Genomic DNA, 24,748 nt, shown 5'->3' on the forward strand with positions numbered 1-24,748 from the left:
TGTGTGTGTGTGTGTGTGTGTGTGTGTGTGTGTGTGTGTGTGTGTGTGTGTATATACACATCTCTATTCATTCATCTATGGGTGGGTACTTGGGTTGCTTCCATATCTTGGCTATTGTAAACACTGCTACAATGAGCATAGGGGTGCATGTTATCTATTTGAATTAGTATTTTCATATTCTTTGGGTAAATATCCAGTAGTGGAATTACTAGATTGTTATGGTATTTTCTGTTTTTTAATTTTTTGAGGAACCTCCATACTGTCCTCCACAGTGGCTGCACCAATTTGCATTTCCCCCAACAGTGCATAAAGGCTCCTTTTTCTCCACATCCTTGTCAATACTTATTATTTCTTATCTTTTTGATTTTAGCCATTCTTATTGGTATAAGGTGAAATCACATTGTAGTTTTGATTTGCATTTGCCTGTTGATCAGTGGTGTTAAGCATCTCTTCATGTGTCTATTGGCCATTTGTATGTCTTCTTTGGAAAAATGTTCAGGTTCTCTGCCCATTTTTAATCAGATTATTTGGGGGTTTTTTGGTGTTGAGTTGTATAAGTTCTTTATATATTTTGCATTTTTTTTTTTTTTTTGAGAGAGAGTGTAAGTAGAGGGAAGGGGCAAAGGGAGAGGGAGAGACAATCTGAAGCCGACTCCACACTGAACGGGAGGAGCCCAACTTTGGGCTCAATCTCACGACCCCAGGATCATGACCTGAGCTAAAACCAAGCCCCTGCCTTTTTTGTTTTGTTGATGGTTTCCTTTCCTGTGTAAAAGCTTTTTATTTTGATGTAGCCCCATTAGTTTATTTTTGCTTTTGTTTCCCTTGCCTCGGGAGGCATATCTAGAAAGATCCTGGTGTGGCTAATGTTAGAGAAATGACTGCCTATGCTATCTTCTAGGAGCTTTATGGTTTCAGGTCTCACATTTAGATCTTACAGCCCATTTTGAGTTTATTTTTGTGTATGCTGGAAGAAAGTGGTCCTGTTCCATTCTTTTACATTTAACTGTCCAGTTTTCCCAGCACCATTTGTTGAAGAGAAGATTTTTCCCCGTTGTATATTCTTGCCTCTGTTGTCATAGATTAATTGACCATATAAATGTGGGTTTATTTCTGAGCTCTCTATTCTCTTCCATTGAGCTGAGTCTATTTTTGTGCCAGTCCTATACTGGCACAAAGGTTGCTCTTTTCATGTTAGAAAGTAGACAAATTGAGCCAAACAGAATCAGGAAGCATTCTAGGTTTTTGCAGAATAGCAAGAGTCACCAACCAGATGGCCTTTGTTTCTACGTAATAAGGCGAGAATACTAAGCTTTGTGAAGAGTAAATACCAGCTATTGGGATTTCTTCTTTTTTTTTTAAGATTTATTTTTTAAAGATTTTATTTATCTATTTGACAGAGTGAGAGAGAGCGCGTGCTCGAGAGAGAGAGAGAGAGAGAGAGAGAGAGCGCGCAAGCAGGGGGAGCAGCAGAGGGAGAGGGAGAAGCAGGCTCCCCACTGAGGAGGGAGCAGGATGTGGGGCTCCTGGGATCATGACCTGAGCCGAAGGCAGAAGCTTAATCGACTGAACCACCCAGGTGCCCCAGATTTTTATTTTTTTAAGTATTCTCTACACCCAACCTGGGGTTCGAAGTTATAACCCAGAGATCAAGATTCGCATGCTCTGCTGACCGAGCCAGCCAGGCGCCCTTTGACTTCTAATATTAAGGACAGATGTGTATCATATTGTTTTCAATGTGATAGATTGTCAAACATTTGATGAAAAGAAACCGTTTTCTTAATAGCATGAACACCCTCATCATTAGGGTATAATCTCTGTATTTACCTTAAGTATTGTTTGGAAACTTGTAAATGCTAGTCCATTTCTTAGCATTTTTGTTTGTTTTTTAATTGAAGTGGTTTGGTAAATGGCAAATGCTTCTTGGCCTTGAATGAGGTAATTCTGCTTAGAATGCCTGTCTTTAAAAATGTAAAAAGTCATCTGACTTCATATATTTGAATTAACAGTTCTTTGAACTTTATCTTAAAGCTGCCCAGAACAAATCAAAGAAAACCTTAGCGAAACCCAACATAAGGAATATCGTGGTGGTGGATGGTGTTCGCATTCCGTTTTTGCAGTCAGGCACTTCGTAAGTATGAAATGATTGGCTCTTCTTTTTTTCCCCCAGCTTTATTCAGGTATGATTGGCAAATAAAAATTGTATATATTTAGGTTGTACAACATGATTTTTTAGTTTTTATAACCGTGATGATTTAATACAAGTATTCATTGTGAAATAATTACTGCAATTGGATTAATTAACACATCCATCACCCCATGTACTTTATTTGCTTCTTCTTTTAAGATACTTTCAAAAGTGGTCTTTGTAGGGGCGCTTGGGTGGCTCAGGTGGTTAAGCGTCTGCCTTTGGCTCAGGTCATGATCTCAGGGTCCTGGGATCAAGCCCCGCATTGGGCTCCCTGCTCGGCAGAGAGTCTGCTTCTCCCTCTCTCTGACCCTTCTCCCTGCTTGGGTGTGTGTGCATTCTCTCTCTCTCTCTCTCTGTCTCAAAAAAAAGAAAGGTGGTCCTTGTAAATGTAACCTAGTAGGTAATACTATTGTTAGTGGACTAATGTACGGATAACATTTTTATGAAATTAATATAGAATAAGTCAAGCCAGTGGTAAAATAATATGGCAAAATTTGTTTTTCATCTTTTCTCATGAACAAGCCTAGTGTAGTTTCAGATTGAACCAGCCCTATTTTGAAAATCTAGTGTGTGTCTAGATACCTTGGTTCCAGCAGAGATATGCTTTCCTTGTCTGGAGATAACGTACATTGTTTCTGTGCTTCTTCAGAAGTTTGAATACTGAGTCAGTGGGCCCACAGGTATTTACAAGGGCATTTAATTCATTGCTCTGGCTTCCTGGAAATTATCAGAATTGCTGTTGATAGGCTGGTCCAAATCCCAGCATGACACAACCCCAAGTAAATGGAACCAGATGGTCCTAGATGCATACAAAAATTTTCCAGAACCGAAATGCTGTTCTCCATAGACTTTTCTTCTCCTTTTCTGTCCCCAAGTGAGGCCCAGTCTGTCCAAAAGCTGATAATAGACTTTGGTAACTAGGTTCAAACTAAATGAAACAGTAGTTCTATTCTGTTCAGGTTGTTTTGATGTTTGCATTTTGAACAAGCAGTCACGAACTTAAAAATGCACTGGGGAATGTTAGGCATCTGCTAAAAATAGTGAGCCCTGTCATTATGTACTAATATAGAAAGATCTTGAAGATTGTTAAGAGTAAAGAGCATGGTGCAGAGCAGTGTGTATAGTGCCATTGTGGAAGATACATGCATATACATGTACACACACACATACACAAATGTTCTTTTAAAACATCTGGTATAGAATCTAGAGAGCATTTTCTTATAGAAGTAATGCTGTAAGCGGTGGTTACAGAGTGTTACATCATAACCCAAAGAAGAAATATTTGTATGAGTCCAATCTGATATAAATAAATGATTGAGTAGATACGAGAGAGAGAACGGACACATCATCTTTACCAAAGAATTTCAGCTAATAAATGTAGAAGAAACGAGGAAAATAAATAAATCACCATTAGAACACCATGGTAGTAATTGCTGCAAGCAAGGTCTATGAATGAATGCTAAAATTAGTGGTTGAGAAATGTTGAGAAACAAGATATTTGTGTAGCCTCAAAACTCTCTCCCCCCAAATATTTACTAATTACTGTGATGCTTTTAACATATGTCCACAAATCCTTTGTTATTCCTTCCACTAAGAAGTGGAGCTTAATTATCCTCCCCTTGAGTGAGGGCAGGACTGGTGACTACTCAAGTTGAGTACAGAAAGGGGACGATAGTGGAGAAAACTGGCAGACTCTGCTTTAACCAAGCGATCAGTGTAACATCACTAGTAATGTCATGCTGCTGTCATGTGCATTCTGATATGAAGCAATGAGAAGGGCACTTCACCTCTGTGGTATTCTTCCCCCAAACCCATGACCCTAGTCTTCAATTGTTAAGGTTACAAAAGACAAGAAAAGGCTAAGAAACTGTCACAGATTGGAGGAAACAGAGGCCTGGCCACTAAATGCATGGATTTGGTCTTGGAACAGACCATTAAGAGGGAATTCATAGAAAAACTGGTGAGACCCAGATAAAGTTAGCAGCTTAGTGAATAGAATTGTGCCAGTGCTGATTTCTTAGTGTGGACTAGTGCATCATAGTGCCATAAGATATTAGCATTAGGGGAAGCCAGGCAGAGGGTATTCAGGAGGTCTGGTTCTATCTTTCCAATTCTGTCGTAAATCTCAAATTACTTCAGAAAGTTTCCTAAAACGTCTAATATATCTTGCATGTCCCTTTGGGCATTACAAAATATATTTTAAAAATTAAAGAGAACTTAAAAGGTGGAGTTTATTTTTAAAGAGTATGTAACATAATGTCGTGCTGAACAGTAAGATACTGGGCCACATCTTTATTAGATTCTTAGCTCAGTAGGAGTTAAGGCTTGCCAGATTGTTAAGGATGACAAGGAGTAGTCACACCGTTGATTCATTTGAAATGATGGGCTGCCTTTGATAGCAAAATGAAGTGCATTTTGCGGCAGCATGTGTTAGATGTTATCTCTACGGATTTCAAATAGAATGAAAACAGTTTTTATTAAACTTCTAGGCTTTTAGTTCAAGTTGTTTATTTTCTTTCCCCAGGTATAAGGACCTGATGCCACATGATTTGGCTAGAGCAGCACTTTCGTAAGTAAATGCGGTTTTATTTTAGTTCTTAGTTCATTAAAAGCACTTTCTCTACTTTTTACATGTGAAACAACATGTTTAATAGAATTTCCATATCTAGGATATATTAGCTTTTGTGTGGTGAGAAACAAATACTTACTGGCCTTTTCAAGATTTATTTATGTTTCCTTTCGGCCATAGGTGCAGTACAAGCAAGCAGCTGGTAGGTGTCAGAAATGTTTATTTTGCGGGCTTGACAGTCTCTTGGCATGACAGTGTTCTTTAAGGAATGCTGTACTAGGTAGCCAGTATAATATAATATATATAGCTGATGATTGTTTTAGATCGTTAATATTTATCTAGAAAGAAGCCTAGAATGAGACCTGAAGATTCATGTGTAAAGCAAGTAAGAATATAAAATTAGATGTGGTTACATGAGATTGAGATGGATGAGTAATTTGAGGAGAGTCATATAATATGTGGCTGTTTCTGCGGTGACAATAGCATGTAAAGCATTATCTCCTTCATTTTTTATTGATGCCTTGCCTCTGTCTCTTCAGCCAGCCACAGGTCTTTTTTAGTTTGAAAAAAACCTTTCAGTTGACCTTTCTGCTCATCTGTTTTTTTTTCTTCTCTTCCTGCCAGACTTTAAGAATGAAGGAAAGCAGCAATTGCTTCTCTTTTCTTCTAACCATCTCCTTAATCTCATAATAATTACTTCCATTCCTACATTTCTTTGGTAACCGTACTTTGGAAACTTCTCTTCGAAACGGCTTTGTGGTCACTAAATGCACGAATCTTTTCCCTGGCATGGGTTGACCTTTCTAGCATTGACCTTTCAGCTGTACTTGACCCTGTCTTCCTTTGATTTCTTCATATTATGTCTTTATGATTTTTCCTTCCCTTTTCTGAATGACTCTTCTCTACTTTTTAAAAAACTGAATCTCTTCCTCTTAAAATTATTTGGCAAATTTTAATTATTACAGCATTGCGTTTCTTTGTATGCATGCTTTTCCTTAAAAAAAAAATCTCATCTACTTAATATTTAATTTTTAATGTGGAGGACTCCCAAATCTCTGCATTTGACCTCTTTTCTTAGACACTTCAAGTATAGCATATCAAAAATAAAAAGTATCAGGGCTCCTGGCTGGCTCAGTTGGTGGAACATGCAACTTTTGATCTCAGGGTTGTGAGTCCAAGCCTCATATTGGATGTGGAGCCTATTCAAAAAAATAAATAAAAATTATCTTTTCCCTAAAGCCAGGTTGTTTTCCTATTTCTGATTATGATCCCAGACTGGTGCTTTGCAAGTTTTTCCACAACTTTTTGTTTTAAAAACTTGTCAAATGTACAATAAAATTGAAAGAATAATACAGTGAAAACCTAAATACCTACTACTGAGATTTAATCATTGTTAACCGTTTTTGCCATATTTGTTGTATCTGTGTGGTTTGAAGCATTTGACAGTAAGTTGCAGACATCTTGAAACTTCAGCCTGAAACACTTCAGTGTTTATTTCCTAAGAATAAGGATCTTCTTGGGGCGCCTGGGGGCTCAGTCGTTAAGCGTCTGCCTTCAGCTCAGGTCATGGTCCCAGGGTCCTGGGATCGAGCCCCGCATCGGGCTCCCTGCTCCGCGGGAAGCCTGCTTCTCCCTCTCCCACTCCCCCTGCTTGTGTTCCCTCTCTTGCTGTGTCTCTGTCTGTCAAATAAATAAATCTTCAAAAAAAAGAGAAAAGAATAAGGATCTTCTCTGCTATCTGGGATGTCATTACTGTGGCTGAAACAGTAATGATGATTCCATTACTTCTGATGTTCAGTTCATAGCCAGATCCCCCCTAATTGTTCCAAGAATGTCTTTTCTTTCAGTAGTTTTTTTCCCCCCATCACAACCCAGTCGAGGTTCACATTACAAATGGATACGACTCTTTAGTCTCTTTGATTTAGAATGTTTTCTTTCAGCTCCCCCCCCCCCCACCTCTTCCCCAGCCCACCTGACAATGACTTTTTGAAAACTCCAGGCCACCTGTCCCATAAGAATGTCCCGTATTCTGGATATTTCTTCTTGGTGATAATTTAACTTCCCTTTTGAATTTCCTGTAAACTGGAAATTAGTTCTAGAGACTTGATTAGATTCAGGTTAAACATATTTTGGTAAGAATGCTTTATGGGTAAAGCACATGGTGTTCTGTCGTGTCAGGAAGCACATGATATATGGTGCTAAATCTAACCACTCAGTCATGGTGGTCAGACTGCCAGTCTTTTGGTTATAAAGGTACATTTTTTTTTTTTTTTGCAATTAATAAGTAATCTGTAAAGTGATATGGTAGCACCATGTTCCCCAACAATCTTTTACCAAGTGGTTTTAGCATTCACTGATGTTTTTGCCTGGGTCAGTTATTACATTAGAAGTTACAACTTTGTGATTTTTCTAATTCTGTTAACTCCTCCTATATTTATTGGCTAGTATTTTTTTAAAGATTTTATTTATTTATTTGAGAAAGAGAGTGAGCGGGCAGGGGGAGGGACAGAGGAAAGGGGGAAGCAGACTCCCTGCTGAGCAGAGAACCTGACATGGGTCTCAGTCCCAGGACCCTGAGATCATGACCTGAGCCAAAGGCAGACGCTCAACCAACTGAGCCAACCAGGTACCCCTGGCTGGTATTTTTCTATAAAGAGCAGCCTTTTCTTTTTTCTTTTCTTTCTTAGTGATGAAGATGTGAATTTTTGTGTTGTTTGTTTGTTTGTTTTTTAAGATTTTATTTTTAAGTATCTCTACGAGCATGGGTCTCAAACTCACAACCCCGAGATCAAGAGTTGCATGCTCCACCAACAGAACCAATCAAGTGCCCCATTTTACTTATTTTATTATAGCTAAGCTTAGTCATTATTGTTTTTGAAGCTCACACATTTTATCTGTTGGAGCTACTTCAAGTTGTTTCTTTTTTTTAAGTAAGCTCTACACCCAGTGTGGGGTTTGAACTCAGGACCCTGATATCAAGAGTCGCATTATCTACCAACTGAGCCAACCAGGCACCCCCAAGTTGTTATGTCCTTTTTGTTTTTTAGCATATTATTATTTTCTGAGGTATAATTTGCATATAATAAAATGCACAGATTTAAGTGTGTAGTTTGATGAGTTTTGACAAATGTGTATGTTTCTGTTTTTGATATCTATCCCATTAATTTTTGAGTGCTGTCTTATTTTTGGGACACAAAAAACATCAGTGAGGTTCACTTCGTACTTGCCTTGCCTTAGATCTGGCCTCAGTCATTTTTTTTTTTTTTTTTTAAACTGTTTCCTGGGTTGCCTGGCTGGCTCAGTTGGTAGAAAATGTGACTCCTGATCTTGAGGTTGTTAGTTCGAGACCCATGTTGGGTGGAGAGATTACTTAAAAATAAAATCTAAATAAATAGGTGATTCCTTTAATGGGAAATAGCATTTAGAAACCAAGTCTGAACTGAAAATAGCATTTCTCTATTAAATACTAAAGTAATACAAATGCGTGAAGCAATTTTACAAAATAGAATAGCATTAGATGTTTTCACTGTTGCACAAGTTAGAACTTGCGCTATCATAAAAACAGAATGCTGTGTATACATTCCGGATTACCACAAATATTTCTGGGTTTCTAACTAAAATGAATACTCAAATTGGTGTTTTAAATGATCTCCCTTTCCTTTAGTGATTGCCTTAAACTCCTGGACTGGAGGAAAATTATGGTCAACTATCAGTGGGCGTTTTTATCAGGCTTCTTTTTCTCATTATTAACCTTTTTTGTCTTTCCTGGTGTCTCCCTCCCTAGTGTCTAGACTCCTTCACTGCCTTAACTTCAGCTGACAGATGATCCCTTCTACTCAAGGAGGTTCATGTATGTTGCCCACGTTGGATTCAGCTGCCTCCCCTTCCATAACTCCCCTATATGTTCCCCAACTGACCAGTATTGACCCATAGGTAGGGACATCTCTATGCCCCTATTCAGGAGGAAGAAGTTACAGAAGATGAAACGTCACACCTTCAACAACCTTAAAGATTTAAGAGTCAAAATTGTTCAGGGGGGAAATGAGGGAGCAGAAGGCTAGCTGAAGACAAAGCATTAAGCTGACACCCTGCAAACCCCCTACCCCCGCTCCCCCCTAGTCCTGGGTGGGACATGTGTGACCTTCTTCCAGGAGTCTCCCAACTAGCTTAATGTTAATGCCTTGCTAGAGGGGAAAACAACTTTTGACAATGGCAAGGCCTCTGATATCTTGTTAGGTCCTCTTTAGCATATGAAAATTCTTTTGAAACCTCCCTTTTTCCTTACCTCCCCAACTCCCAAGTAAATAATCAGCCACCCCGCACTACTCCAGTGCAGCCACTACTTTCTGCCCACGGGCACTGTCCCCGTACTTTAATAAAACCACCATTTAGCACCAAAAAAACCACCAAGTCTGAGTTCAAGATGTGCTCATTCTATTCTTACTGGACACTGGAGTGTTATTGCTTTTAGTTTCTATTGGTGGGCAGAGCTAGACAAGTGTGTATACACACACATGCACGCACGCGTAAATCCTGTGTTTATATTGATATTCCAAATTTAAATTTAATATACCTGGTATTTTACTTCAACTCTTTGATTTTATATCTCTCTTTTCTCTTTTGATTGAAACTTAGGTTCCTGCTAACATTACTATGTTTATGTGTCTTTTTCCAAATTATTTTTGATTCTTCCTATTTAACTTCTCATTACTAGTTGAACATCACATGTCGACTTTTTACTTATTTATTTTTAAAAAGATTTTATTTATCTATTTTGAGAATGAGAGTGCCCATGTGCGTGAGCAGGGGTAGGGGCAGAAGCAGAGGGAGAGAAAGAATCCCAAGCGGACTCCACGGTGATCGTAGAGCCCGATGCTCGATTTCACGACCGTGAGGTCATGACCTGAGCCAGAATCAAGAGTGGACTTGCAACCGACTGAGCCACCATGGTGCCCCTAAATGTTGACTTTTTAAATCACTTATTCATTCATTTCTTCTTTGATAAGGTGCGACATGCTTGTTGAATTAAGGAAAAGATACAGTCTCTGCTCTTTTAAATTCAAAGTTAACCTTTTAAAAGAAGTACAGTGTTTTATCTGATGACCTATGGCACTATCTTGGTGTGTGAAATGTGTTTTTGCTTTGGACTTATGCTCTCAGGGGTTTGCTGCATCGGACCAATGTCCCAAAGGATGTTGTTGATTATATCATCTTTGGCACAGTTATACAGGAAGTGAAAACTAGCAATGTGGCTAGAGAGGTGAGTAAAACAAACTTTATGTTGTTCAAAGAGATTGATAAGAGAATCAACTTGAATTTCAAGAATTGCTTTATAAAATTAGTAAAATTCATTAAAGCTATATATATATATTTTAAATATTTATTGATTGATTGGTGGGGGGAGGGAGAGGGGCAGAGGGAGGGGGTGCTGAGCAGGGAGCCTGACGTGGGGCTCGATCCCAGGATCCTGAGATCATGACCTGAGCCGAAGGCAGATGCTTAACTGACTGAGCCACCCAGGCACCCCTCATTAAAGCTATATTTGACTTCAAATGTGATTTTACAATTTGAATAACGAATGTTATTTAATATTTAAGAAAGTTACAAATCAATAACTTACAAATCAATAAATTTTATCCTATACTATAAATCAAGTCGATTATTTGAGCTGCTTTGGGATATATGTTCGTTTGTTCTATCTCTTAGGATAATAGAGATTATGACAAAGTATGGCTAATGTGACTTTTAGTAATGTTATCGTGGCTACTAATTAACTTAAAATTTCAGCATTGTGCAAAGAACTTATTTCGTAACATGGTTTTTGTTGGAGGTAGCCTTGCTTAGTCATTTATTCCCATTGACTAGATGAAACATCGGGTGTTTTTTTTTAAACGATTTCACAGGAGTTTACTTTTACCCTAGTTGGCATAGCTCCCGGTACTGTTTATTGGTGGCAACCAAGATAATAACAGACCTTGAAATTTCTGTGACGAATCATACAGGCATTTCATAGTGAACAGTCCAAACACATCTTCTGGGCTTTGTTTCAATTTGAAAGTGATTATTTGGATAAAGTTGACTCCAATGCACATTTCAGTGTGCTAAGCATTTTCTTTATTTCTAGTTTTGTGCCTGCCATATTACTGTGTTCAGTATAGTTGTAGGGGCAACGATTTCTATCACGGTCAGTTAGGAGGAGGGAAAATGAGCAGAACTGAAAGTGGTGGTTCTGCCTCACATTTTTACCTGGCAGTAAATGTTAACATTTCTGAAGGCCTGGCATTCCTTAAGCCCACAGAATCAACTGTATAATGTTAGGGAGGCAGGAAAGAATTAAGAACAGAAAGGGTTTTTTTCTCCCCGTCCTGATTTTTTTGGTTTTTCTTGGGCTTTCACATTTCTAACTGTGTCAAATATGACAATTTTATGACTGCACCAAGCTATTCACAATACATTTTCAACTTTTATATTTTGGAAAAAAAAAAAAGGCTTTTATAAGAGCACTTAAAAAGTAAAAAGTAAATACCGAGGGGCCGCCTGGGTGGCTCAGTCTGTTAAGAATCTGCCTTCGGCTCAGGTCCTGCTCCCAGGGTCCTGGGATCGAGCCCTGCATCGGGCTCCCTGCTCAGCGAGAAGCCTGCTTCTCCCTCTGCTGCTCCCCCTGCTTGTGCTCGCTCACTCTCTGAAACAAGTAAATAAATAAATCTTAAAAAAAAAAATACCGAGTGTTTCAATTTTCTCAGTATTTCTATTCTAATACTTAAAGCCATAATGTTTTTCCCTAAATTTTGTCTGAAAATGTTCTATCTGTACGCGCATCTCAGCTATTAACTGACCAGTGGTATCTTTCCTCTCCCTGCCCTATACTAATAGCAGTTGCATTGCAGTCTGGGTAATTTTTGTAGTGGCTGCAGGGAAAGGTGGTGTTGGGGGGTAATGTTATGAAGAGGTCTCTCTACAGTTGTAACCTAAAAGCTAATGTGACCACCAGCTAGAGAAATTTTTTTTTTTAAGATTTTATTTATTTATTGGACAGAGAGAGAGAGAGAGAGGGAACACAAGCAGGGGGAGTGGGAGAGAGAGAAGCAGGCTTCCCGCTGAGCAGGGAGCCCGATGCAGGGCTCGATCCCAGGACCCTGGGATCATGACCCGAGCCGAAGGCAGGTGCTTAACGACTGAGCCACCCAGGCATCCCTGCCAGAGAACTTTTTAAGGACCTGTTGTCTGTATTAATAATGTTCAAGGAAATCCTAAAGGTTCTGATGCCAAGTTCCCATGAACCTGACTTTACTAAAAGACCTGTTTATTTGTCTGCTCTCCTACTTAACGAAGAGGCATCTTCCTCCTTTTTCCTTAGTGTACTATCCAGAGCCTAGGCTTACCTTGAGAGCTGTTCAAGCTTTAAATAGAAGCATGTGGACAAGGTTCACCAGAAACCACTTCTATTTAAGGCTCTTTCAGTCCTGAGAGCCAGCTGGGGCCAAGGGTGTAACACACGCTAGAAAGGACCTTGTGAGGATTAGGCCTTAACGACCTCAGTGCCCTTTCCACTTGCCCCACTGGTGTGTTCTCCTCCTCTGCCCCCTGGAGATTTGCTGCTTTGTTCCTTTTGAATATGGTCTACATTGAGAGGCTGACGTGCCATTGCCAGAGTGTAGTTTCCGGCAAAGTAGGTGGAGCACTTAGTATCGAGCCTACCTAGAAAGACCAGAATAAGGTTATGTTGTATATACACTCCTATGACACACTTGTCTTTCTACAGATGATGGTATATAGGGTGTGTAAGTATAATAGTAAAAATCAGTGAAGAAACATGGAGCCTAGGGCGCCTGGGTGCCTCAGTTAAGCGTCTGCCTTCGGCTCAGGTCATGATCTCAGGGTCCTGGGATCAGGCCCCGCATCGGGCTCCCTGCTCAATGGGAAGCCTGCTTCTCCCTCTCCCTCTGCCCCTCCCCCTGCGTGTGCTCTCTCTGTCTGTCTCTCAAATAAATAAAATCTTTTTTTAAAAAAAAGAAATACGGAGCCTCCTTAATCTAGACTTTAGAAACATGTTTATTTTATCAAGTTGCAGGAGATCTTGTATTCTGAGGATAAATAGTTTCAGAAAAGGGCCACTAAAAAAGAATTCCTCTAATGGGAACCCGAATCTCATGGTAAATAGTGGCGGTGGTGGTTGGCGGGGGGGGGAACAGTGAGAGCATTATTTTTAAAGTGTAACTTTAATATTATAAAAATATTTTATTATCGTATCTATGCATTATTTCCTTATATGCAAAAAGGGAATCAGACATTGATTTTTTTTTAGCAGCATAATTTCCCCAATTAATAGTACAATGAAGTAATCGATGTCTTCATTTCATGTACGACTCTTACTGTGCCATCGTGCTGGAGGCCATTTTGCAAGGTTAATGGAGCCCCTCAGTGTCTGTCAAGACCCATCAAATTATTCTTTTCTGAAGCACCTGTTAGGTCATCATCCTGGACAGTTTTCTCTTTTTCCAGTTGTTCACCTGAACTCACTCTTATTTGTCAGAGGCTCGCTTGGGGCATAGGCAGTTGTGCACAGTTTCTTCATCAACTTGAACTCCTGTGTATTGGCAAGATTTCCAGTTTGCGTTTGTGTTGGCTCTACCATGTGCGGAGTAAAGTATGAGACGGTCGCGAAGAGAGACCAGCTGGCAGTGAGAGGAATGAGCAGAGGGCAGGGAGGGATCTGAGTGGGAATTCTGCTTATGAGTGGTCAGTTCTTTAGAAATCACTTTCTGGTTTGACGGCCTGTGCTTTGCCACTAAGCCTTTCGACTAGGAACAGAGATCATGAGGATCCTACTCCACGGTATGTTTCATCATTCCTCTGTCAACTGTATTTAACCGATTTACTTTATTTGAAAAATTAAAATCAAATTATATATTGATATTCTTGAAGGCTTGGAGCAAAGCTTGGCTAAGAAATTAGGTGACATAGAAGGGTGTTGTAGCCCATTTACCACACTAGACACTGGCTATCAAGAATTTTGCAGAGTGTTTGTCAGTTAATGGCTAGATGAAAAATGAGTAAGCCATTTCTGTGATGGGCTTAATTTTATTCTAAATATTACTCTAGAATATTAACTTCAAACGGTTTCCTGATTCACCACAGAGAGAAGTGGTGCTCAAAGCATCATTTCCAGGTAGTACTTCCTTTACAAGTGACCATTTCATTCATGTATTTCCTGAAGGCTGCCCTTGGAGCTGGCTTCTCTGACAGGACTCCTGCTCACACTGTCACCATGGCCTGCATCTCTGCCAACCAAGCCATGACCACAGGTATGTTTACTTAACAACAGAAGGTACATGTTAATTCTCCTTGATTGTTTTTTAAGATTGATTGATGGATTTTAGAGAGAGAGAGAGCACGTGGTGGGTAGGGGCAGAGTGAGAGGGAGAGTGAGTCTCAAGCAGACTGCATGCTGAGCACGGAGCCTGACGCGGGGCCTGATCTCAAGACCCGGAGATCACGACCTGAGCCGAAACCCAAGAGTCGGACACCTGAGTGACTGCGCCACCCAGGTGCCCCACAAAAAAGTACTCTTAACAGAAATAAATGATTGGCAAAGATCTCTAAATTTGTGTCTCTTTTAAAAAATAAGGTCACATTTACCATTTTTGATTTTTTGACAGTAGTTCTCAACCTTTTTCTTTCTTTGCATACCTGAGGGACACAGCCATTCATATAGTTTCTCCATCAGTAATGTGGCTGGCCATGGCAGGGATTATCAGCTAGAAGTTTGTCTCTAGGAGGGTACTTCTGAATTGGAGGCATGAATAATTTATAACCTCTTAGGTTTTAAAGTTAGGTGATGCTAATGTGATACTGCCCCGTGAAGATTGTGGCCCTAGTGATAAATCACTGCTGTAATACTGCTCGCTCTTCTACTTTCTCCCCACACCCGTGGCATTTTTATAATTAGTTACAAATGTCCCTAAGAGACCTTAGCAAAATTGTGGGACATTTTGTAGCATCGGTCCTTATTGTGAAAATTCAGGAAACCTTAAAGAGGTCATGATCGTGTGCTCTCTTAACATGAAGGCCAGCTTGGGCAGCCTACCTCATGAGTGGCAGAGAATGATGCCAAAAGCAGTGATTGGGGGCATTCACTATTCTATGAAGCATGTGACAACTTCTAGATAGAGCAACAGAGTACTTGCCAATGGCCGTAAAGATGAAGGGGGGCTGCCTTCCATCTTCAAAAGGCAGACTTTCTCAAGCTTATAGCAGAAATTCCCATTGTAGGGGAAAAGTTTTTTTCTGAAAACTGAAGCTGGGAGTTTATAAAATCTTGAGAATGTTCTAGTATAAAATATATGTTTGAGAGTTGTTCCAATGGGTATTTCCAGAAGCTCGTGTCCGTATGGCCTGAATGAAACTTGTGTTTCTCTAGTGCATTGAATATAGTTTTGCTCATTGAAAAAAATTATCTTAATCCTTTTGAAAAGATGAGAAGCAGGGCTCCTGAGTAGCTCAGTCGGTTAAGCTTCTGACTCTTGGTTTTGGCTCAGGTCATGATCTTCAGGTTGTGGGATCGAGCCCCATGACAGGCTCTGTGCTCAGCAGGGAGTCTGCTGGAGATTCTCTCTCTCTCTCCTGCCTCTTCTTCTCCTCCCCCTGCTTGTGCTCGCTCACTCTCTCTCTAAAATAACTAAAATCTTTTAAAAAAAGAAAAGATGAAAAGCTTAATTACAGATGTTACATAATGCTGGTAACTGTGATACAGGTTTTTAATGAAGAAGTTTAAATTATCAGTGGTCTGTTAATTTCTGTGAAAGATGTTCATATATGTGTCACCTGTGCCCTGTAGGTATTGGCTTGATCGCTTCTGGGCAGTATGATGTGGTCGTGGCAGGTGGTGTAGAGTTAATGTCTGATGTCCCTATTCGTCATTCAAGGAAAATGAGGAAAATGATGCTTGAGCTCAATAAGGCCAAGACTCTGGGTCAGCGATTGTCTTTAATCTCGAAATTCAGATTGAATTTCCTATCACCTGAGGTAAGATTGTGAACTCTAATTATATTAAAGACCTGTGTTTTTCCAAAGCACCCCACTGCAAAGATTTAAAATTAGGTAAGACAGCACCGGGTCAGTTATGCTCTAGCAGTTGTAGATTCTGTTAATTACAGGGAAAGGGCAGTTTTCTGCTCAAGATGAAAAAAAAGAAAGATTGTGGTTAGAAAGTTTGAATTTGTGAGCCCTCCTTGAAGATGCCCTGCTCACAAAAAGCTTCTCCCATCTTGGTGTTGATTGACTTTCCCAGATAACCTGAGGTGTGGTATAACACCTGTTGACAGCATACCTAATCCTATATGGCTCCTTTCCCAGCTCCCTGCAGTGGCTGAGTTCTCCACCAGTGAGACCATGGGCCACTCTGCAGACCGGCTGGCCGCTGCCTTCGCTGTTTCTCGATTGGACCAGGATGAGTATGCACTGCGTTCACATAGCCTGGCCAAGAAGGCACAGGATGAAGGACTCCTTTCTGATGTTGTACCCTTCAAAGTACCAGGTAAAATGGTTTGCTCAACTCTGTAAAGGAGAATGCTTCATGCCACTTGTTAGGGAGTTCTGAGTTGCTTCTAAAACTCCAAAAGCCCCAAATGACTTTTCAATAAGTACGTTGGTTCTGTTTCCAGAATAGTCACTCCCAAACATGGACTCAAGTTTCAATTTATGTTGTAATAGTAGGTCAACATTTCAGAAAGAGAAGTTTTTCTAAGAGTCTGCTTTTAGGTCTCCCTGCTGTATTTTAGTTCTTATGTATATGCCTGTTTTAAAAACTCTTCATTCATATGATTTCTGTATAAAATAGCCAAATGTGAATGAATATCTTAAGGAAGTAGGGTGTCCTTTTTTTAGACCATTTAGATTATTTCCCAGATGTCTTAAGAGTATAGTGTAGGGGCGCCTGCCTGGCTCAGTCGGTAGAGCATGTGACTCTTCATCTAGCGGCTGTAGGTTCAAGTCCCTTGTTGTGCGTAGAGATTACTTAAAAAGAATAAAATCTAAAAAAATATATATATAGTTTTAAATTTGATAGTATCTTGATGATTGTAACAGACTTTCTTTTTAGTAAATAAGTGTGGTTTACATTTCACTTGTCACAATTTTAAGAACATACTTCTCTAGCGAAGATATATAAAACTCATAGTTCCTTTAGAGTTAAAAACTCATGTTTTTATAGGAAAAGATACAGTTACCAAGGATAATGGCATTCGTCCTTCCTCTCTGGAGCAGATGGCCAAGCTAAGACCTGCATTCATCAAGCCCTATGGCACGGTGACAGCTGCAAATTCTTCTTTCCTGGTAAGTGTGTGTGCTATATGTGTTCAGTTGTGCCTTTCATAGTTCTGGCCTCTCAATAGAGAAACCTAAAGTTGCTCTTTTTGCATGTGTCATGAATAGAGGCATAAAAATACAGTTATTCATTATAAAAATATTAAAATGGAATCATTAAACAAAACTAGAATCCTAGTTTTTAGGCCCTTGGAGTCACCTGATCCAGCCACCATTCAGGCATTAAACCAGTCAGAAGACTCTGGTTAGCCAGGCGGTAGGGTTAGAAAGGCCGGTGATCCTAACGCAGTGAGAAGGTGCAGTGGTGGCTGTGAGCAGGCTGACAGAGAAGACACACACAAAGGAGGGGTCCGAGAGGCCCCTCAGAGGAGGTGGCGTTTGAGCAGCAAATCTTGAAGGGAGGGTACAAGCCAATTCCAGAATTCATTAAATGCATTCTAGGCAAAGGGAATGGCAAGGAGGTATGAGAGCAAGGGTTTCTTTTGGGAAAAGCTTGGCTAGAACATAGGATATGAATTTGAGGAATTGTATAAGACGTGCGAAGTAGGCAGAGAGAGGGACAAGATACCTCTTCTAGCTCTGATTGTTAGAAAATGATGCTTTCAGGGCACCTCGGTGGCACGGTTGGTTAAGCACCCGACTCTTGGTTTCAGCTCCGGTCCTGATCTCGGTCGTGGGATCGAGTCCTGCGTCAGGCTCTGTGCTTATCACAGAGTCTGCTTGAGATTCTCTCTCTTCCTCTCCTGCTGCCCCCTCCCCCCTGTGCTTGCACACGTGTGTGCTCACTCTCTCAATCAAATCTTTAAAAAAAAAAAAGAAAATGATGCTTCTACTGGCTCCCAAGTTGTTTTCCTGTAAGCAGTTTCCATAAGCATTTTCCTATAAACATACAGAATACATAGATCTACCCTCATTTTTTGTCATCGTTGTTTTGCTTATCAGCTTATAGCTTCATATCCTTGGTTTTTTTGGCTCCTCCTTAATCATACATCCCTATGGATTCTGTTTCTGCTCATAGGATGTGGTTTCTCTTCTACCACCTTGGGGTACGGTCTTTAGATATAGTCCAGCTGCCCAGTGTTTCTTTTACAGTATATCTTCCCTACCTGGACACGAAGTCTGGAAACATGGGCATATGTTGACATATTTGACTTTGTTAAATGACTCCTTAATGCCCACTCTTGGGCTAAGGGAAGGGTGCCTGGAGTGGTTCCAGCAGGATGGTGAACCACCCCATTAAGCCTGAGTGGCGAAGGGCTGGTTAGATAATCATTTCCAAAACCAAACTGCATGATAGGGCCATATGAGGTGAGCTGTACTCTTGCGGGATCTGAATGCCCTTGATTATTTCTGGGGTGTGCTAAAGGTGCAGGTTTATTCACTGAAAGTCAGAAACCAATCATCAGAGGCAGCACATCACAGATACATGGGTTTTGGGAAATGTGTTAATGCACCACATTCACGGCAGCTTTGCACAGTGGCGCATTATATTAATGTAATGTCCATAAACCATTTATTGTAATGGCCCCTCTGTTGGTGGTAGCTCCTTAGTCTCTTCAGGGTTACTAAGTTATAAAAATATTATAGAATGTGGTAGAAATTGTTTTGATGTTACAAACTCTCAAGTAGTGAATTTTGGATTTTTTTTTTTTTTTTTGAGCTGTTTCTTTTGAAGTCATGGTAAAGGGCTTTTTTTCAGTGGTAGCTCTTTATCTCTGAACTTCTTGATTGTCAGTTGGGAAAAACCATATGGGGTGTGTCCAAGAAGGGAAGACCATGGTTCTGATGTTCTCAGCTGCCTATCTGTTTCTTCTTCCATATCACCTCGAAGCCTGTGTTTCCTTCCACAGGCAGGAGGCAGCTCAGAAACAGTCCATAAAAATGTAAAAATAAGTAAGTAAATGAGAGATTGTTTTAATTCATAAAGGTTCTTATATTCTGTGCCAAAAGCAAAAATCTTTTGGCTTAAGTGTATTATGAATACATATTTCTAAAGTAACCTATTCTCTTTGTCCATTTTGATAATTGTGGTTCTTTTGAACAGGTTCTTCTACCCTCTTCCTTGAAAGATGGGTCAGTGTGTGTTTGAATTGTGAATTAATGATGGATAAAATGAAAAAACATTTGTTACATAAAGTCTCTGTATAAGTGTAATTAGTTGGGAAATTCAGGAACACTACATAGAAGATGGTTGTACAGAGACTTCCAGAAAAGCGGAAGAATTTAACATTATTGTTCTGCTTAACATTTCAGACTGATGGTGCATCTGCAATGCTGATTATGGCAGAAGAAAAAGCTCTGGCCATGGGTTTTAAGCCGAAGGCATATTTGAGGTAAGGTACATGTTCAAATATATTGCCTCAGTTTCTCTATTTTATTACTGGAGCTAACCCCTCTGTTTTTCACCTAGGGATTTTGTCTATGTGTCTCAGGATCCAAAAGATCAACTTTTACTTGGGTAGGTAGCACTGTATATCCTTGGGCTATAATCAAAAGTATTTGATTACCCACATTTATTATATAGATTTTAAAGTACATTAAGTTTTTTTTTTTTTTTAAGATTTTATTTATTTGGCAGAGAGACAGTGAGAAAGGGAACACAAGCAGGGGGAGTGGGAGAGGGAGAAGCAGGCTTCCCGCTGAGCAGGGAGCCCGATGCAGGGCTCGATCCCAGGACCCTGGGACTATGACCTGAGCCAAAGGCAGACGCTTAACGACTGAGCCACCCAGGCGCCCCTTAAGTTCTGGTAGAGAACAAACTGAGGGTTGCTGGGAGGGAGGTGGGTAGGGGATGGGCTAGATAGGCGATGGGGATTAGTGAGGGCACTTGTGATGAGCACCAGGGGTTGTATGTAAGTGATGAAACAGTGAATTCTACTCCAGAAACCAATATTGCACTCCTTGTTAACTAACAAAATTTAAATAAAATAAAGTAATTAAAAGAAAATAAAGTACCTTGAGTTCTGAGTTCATAATTGTTTTGTGTGTTGGATTCTTTTTTTGGTGTGTGTGTGTTGGATTCTTAAAAATAATCCTTTATGTTGGTATATCATTTTACGGTTTTGGATTCTTTTTTATTTTTTCTTACACATTTCTACTTATATATATAGTCTTGTATTCTTTTTTTCATTAAGATGTCATAAGCATTGCTTCCTGTTGCTACAGTCTTCGTAATAGCCTTTTATAAGAGCCTCCTAATACTTAGATTGTATCCCCCTCCCTTGTGGCTCTCCCCTCCCTGGCCTCTGCCCTTTGCACTGTGTGTTTTTCTGGTTCTTCACATTGTTTATCCTTCTCTTTCATAGTTTATTAACTGTATCTCTGACTCTAGAACATAGACTTTGTAAGGGCAGAGGTTATGTCTGTTTAATTCACTGTTATATCCCCCACACTTAATATTTGTACAGTAGAACCAGTGAATGAGTGGAGGACATTATACCTTACGTAAAACTCAGCTTGGGGAATAAGGAGTTCTTAGGTTAAAAATTAAATCCTTAACATATTACTTATTTTTTCTTTTTAGACCAACATATGCTACTCCAAAAGTTCTGGAAAAGGCAGGATTAACAATGAATGATATTGATGCTTTTGAATTTCATGAAGCATTCTCAGTAAGTCACTTGAAAGATACATATCAAAAGATTGTAACCATAAAAAATGTAGTCTGTGTGGGAGATCCAGGTGTAGCTCATGATGTGAGCAAAACACGAGGAGAGCTTTATATTTGAAGTACTGACCTACACTGTTGGAAGAGGCATAAGGGGAAGGAATCCAGTGGTATGGTTTGAAAACATACCTTTTGAGGCAATCTCTTAGAGGCCCTTGAAAAGTAGCAAAATGTTTCCTTAGGAAAATTTTACTAAAAACCAATTTAAAGTTTGCTCAGCTTTAATGGCAAGGGACATTAATAACAAGGTCCTTTCCCTTGTAGGGTCAGATTTTGGCTAATTTTAAAGCCATGGATTCTGATTGGTTTGCACAAAACTACATGGGTAGAAAAACCAAGGTAAGTGATTAAAAGTATGTTTGAATTTCCAAAGCACTACCCTATTTGGAGTTTAGTTGGCTGCTAATAAAAACATGAAGGGGAAAGCTGCTCCTTCTTATGAAGAATTTTCTATTTCATTAAATATGTTTATTTCTTAGTTGAGAAAAATAGTTCTTGGAAATCTTTAGAAAAAATGAAAGTAAAATTCTAGGTTGTCTTTTGTTCTTACAGTTCTGGTGTTAGATGAAAAATAGATGGTCCATGGCTTTCAGAATTGACCTAGAATTTCTTCCCTTATAGTAAAATAATATGTGATGGGTCTTAAGTTAGTCATGTTCTCAGTCTCTGTTACCTTCCTGTTGGTAAGAGCCTGGCCTGATTCTGAAGTTAACTCACAATTATATTTGTGTCTGTTTTGTGGGAGCCAGGTTGGGTCACCTCCCCTGGAGAAGTTCAACAACTGGGGTGGATCGCTGTCCCTGGGACACCCGTTTGGAGCTACTGGCTGCCGGTTGGTCATGGCGGCTGCCAACAGATTGCGGAAGGAGGGAGGCCAGTACGGCTTAGTGGCTGCCTGTGCCGCCGGCGGGCAGGTATGGCGTAGCCGCTTCATAGGTGCTTCTGGAAGGTCATTTTCTTGGAAACAAAACAAGCTCATCCAAGCATGTTTCATTTAGTTAACTTTGCAACATCCTTAGAGCAATATTTCTGATGACAGACAACTAGAAAAAAAGCAGCCTATTTTGAGGGGAAGAGAGTACAACTTTAATTCTGATAATATTTTGGAAAGAAGATGGTTTTTAAACCCAAGCTACTTCTATTCCTAAGATAATGTTTTATATTATTTATTTAAGATGTTATTTATTTGAGAGAGAGAGAGTGGGAGGGGGTGTGGAGGAGCAGAGGGAGAGAGAATTGGAAGCAGACTCTGCGCCCAGTGTGGAGCCGAGCCTGACATGGGGCTCGATCTCATGACCGTGAGATCATGCCCTGAGCCAAAATCACGAGTTGGATGCTTAACCGACTAAGCCACCCAGGTGCCCCTTTATTTTTTATTTTTAAAAGGAATACATCATCATAGAAAGTACAAAAAGTATATAGAAAAGAATTAAGAGTCACCTATAATCCCCTCAGCAGACACTATCATTATTAACATTTTGATATATTTTCCTCTTTACTAATAAAATTTACTCATTTATCTAGTCACCATGAGACCTTATCTATAAAATCTCTCCAAGAAGTAAATGATCTTTTTTGAAAACTGAACTATACGGTAATTGGAGAATTTATTTACTTCTGGATAACTTAATGCTGTTTATTGGGGGAAATTTGTATTCTCTGGATTTCTTTTGTTGGCCTTACTTGCACTACAGGCACAGCTTACTACCGGCTACAGCCGTTTCACTCTGGGAATAAAATCCAGAAGGAGGGCTAATTATAATGGTTTGTTTTTTTTTCCTAACCCTGATGGAAACAGATCTGGTTTTCTTCCAGATTACAGAAACTTTCTGTTGCTAGTCAAGATGAATAAGATATGTAAAAGTTTAAACATCTTACACTTAAAAACCTTTATTTTTGGCTTGCCTCAGAAACTTTGAGGAAATAAAGAGATCAGTTATTTGTAGGTTGGAACATTTTGGACTTCATGATGAAAAGCATTTTTCAGTCTGTAACTTCAGCCACAGAAAACCATAGGACTGGAGCCCTCCCTCCTGTCTTTCTGTGCCAGGCTTAACTGAGGGAGATAACCAGTGCACGGTACTGTGCAGAGCGAGTGGTCCATGAGGGTTAGTGTCCTGTGGTTTTGAGTGTGTGTTCCCTGATAGTTCATCTAGCACACAGAGTATAACACAACCCTGGATGCTTTTGTGAAGAATACCACCCAGTACCTTTCTTCTAGAAGAAACGTACCTTAGAAAGTAGATTGAACTTGGCATTGTTTCATCAAGAGCCGAATGCCTGATTACAAACACGACTAGGAGATTAAAGAAGGAATCCGGCGTTTTGGATCTAGACTAGGGTTTCTCAGCTTTGGCTCTATTAACATTTTGGGCCAGATAATTCTTTGTGGTGAGGGGGTTGTAGTCTGTGTTGTAGGATGGTATTTTTTGTTGTTTTTTGTGTGTTTGTTTTTAAATTTACTGATTGATTTTTAGAGAGCCAGCTCAAGCCGGGAGAGGGGCAGAGGGAGAGAGTGAGAAGCAGACACCCCACCAAGTGTGGAGCCCGACATGGGGCTCCATCTCACCACCCTGAGATCATGACCTGAGCCGAAATCGGGTCAGACACTCAACTGACTGAGCCAGCCAGGTGCCCTGTGTTGTAGGATGTTTAGCGTGATCTCTCTCCACTAGATGCCAGGAGTAGCACTCCCCCAGACACATATAAGATCGCGCAGTGTTTGAAAGGTGGAGCCAGGATCAAACTCCATAGCCTCTACTTTTCCCATTGCTCTCTTTTGCCTGGGTACTGGCTGGATTCTTCACCTTCCATTGCTCTAATTGAACTCATTTCCCTCCCCCCCCCTTACAGGGCCATGCTATGATTGTGGAAGCATATCCAAAATAATAGATGATGAAGAGGTGACCTGGAGTTTCTGTGCAACACTCGCACTAGGCAATGCCATTCCAATGCATTACTAAATGACATCCTTAGTTCCTAGCTCCTCTTAGGAAAACACGACCCGTGGCCTTCTGTCAAATACTTCGCAATGAAACCTTGCTAGTGCTCTGAGCTTTCCAGAAATCGTGGCTTACTGCTCTTTCAGGGATTTCTTAGTCACCAGAATCACAGTGATAATGTTTAAGCAATTGTTTTTGGTCTCTGTTTTCATTAAATACTAAGAGTTGCAACTTGGGAAAGAGGTTAGCTGAGATTTGGAGTCATCTTTATAACATTTGCAAATTACACTCTTTCCTGTTTGTGACCTAAAGACAAGTGTTTTCTATAAAATACAAACCAATGTGCCTAAAGAAACTTAATTATGGAAAGATAATTCAGAGTTTAAATGTTCTTGACAACTTACAATAAATGTTTAGATGTATAAGTGCCCTATGAACCTTAATAAATGAGAAAGTATCGAACGGTTTGCCTTGGTTTTTTTACTGGAGGTAAAGGGTGGTTCTCTTGGCTTGGGGGCAGATTTGCCTTTACTCATTTGTAACTTCTCACCATTTTAGTCAACCGTGAGGCTGCTAGGAATATAAAGAGAGTCCTACTTTAGAATAACACCTTTTTCCCCCATTGCCCCATGGAAATAAATTTATTTCACTGTTTGTAGATGTCTCTTTGCCGGGATTTAAGTGAAGTGTAAAGAAGTTAAAAAATTTTTTTTTAAAGATTTTATTTTTTATTTATTTGGCAGAGAGAGACACAGCTAGAGAGGGAACACAGGCAGGGGGAGTGGGGGAGAGAGAAGCAGGCTCTCCACTGAGCAGGGAGCCCGATGCGGGGCTCGATCCCAGGACCCTGGGAAAGGCAGACACTTAACGACTGAGCCACCCAGGCACCCTGAGAAATTTTAAAATTTTGATCAACATAATAAAAACTTTTTATTATGCACTAAATATATGCTAGTGCTTTGAAGAAGCTCAGGTCTCTCAGTTGTGATTATTTCTGTGGATGTTGCTCACATCTGTGAAGGTCACTGGCAATCAGGACAGATTGGGCAAAGGAG

The 24,748-nt window shown here is 40.0% G+C and overlaps 1 protein-coding gene across 4 annotated transcripts in view; it reads left to right on the forward strand.

Annotated features, from left to right (window-relative positions):
• The window catches only part of HADHB (hydroxyacyl-CoA dehydrogenase trifunctional multienzyme complex subunit beta), a 36,379-nt gene extending 12,219 nt beyond the window's left edge, over window positions 1–24,160 (forward strand). For 2 of the 4 annotated variants that reach the window (XM_025867876.2, XM_073897111.1), the window contains exons 4-16: window positions 2,032–2,131; window positions 4,716–4,760; window positions 9,921–10,020; window positions 13,978–14,065; window positions 15,598–15,785; window positions 16,116–16,296; window positions 16,972–17,093; window positions 19,338–19,417; window positions 19,495–19,542; window positions 20,608–20,695; window positions 21,016–21,090; window positions 21,501–21,665; window positions 23,605–24,160. In XM_025867876.2, the coding sequence (XP_025723661.1) occupies window positions 2,032–2,131; window positions 4,716–4,760; window positions 9,921–10,020; window positions 13,978–14,065; window positions 15,598–15,785; window positions 16,116–16,296; window positions 16,972–17,093; window positions 19,338–19,417; window positions 19,495–19,542; window positions 20,608–20,695; window positions 21,016–21,090; window positions 21,501–21,665; window positions 23,605–23,640 (1,316 nt within the window). In that variant the 3' untranslated portion in view covers window positions 23,641–24,160. Of the gene's footprint in view, window positions 1–2,031; window positions 2,132–4,715; window positions 4,761–4,940; window positions 4,963–9,920; window positions 10,021–13,977; window positions 14,066–15,597; window positions 15,786–16,115; window positions 16,297–16,971; window positions 17,094–19,337; window positions 19,418–19,494; window positions 19,543–20,607; window positions 20,696–21,015; window positions 21,091–21,500; window positions 21,666–23,604 lie in introns of all 4 variants that reach the window. The other 2 variants (XM_073897113.1, XM_073897112.1) reach the window with 2 other exon arrangements.
• Window positions 24,161–24,748: the final 588 nt, after the last annotated feature.

The sequence above is a fragment of the Callorhinus ursinus genome, unplaced genomic scaffold (genome assembly GCF_003265705.2).
Source record: "Callorhinus ursinus isolate GAN/ISIS: 27379988/994484 unplaced genomic scaffold, GSC_fseal_2.0 scaffold10, whole genome shotgun sequence".
Lineage (NCBI taxonomy): Eukaryota > Metazoa > Chordata > Mammalia > Carnivora > Otariidae > Callorhinus > Callorhinus ursinus.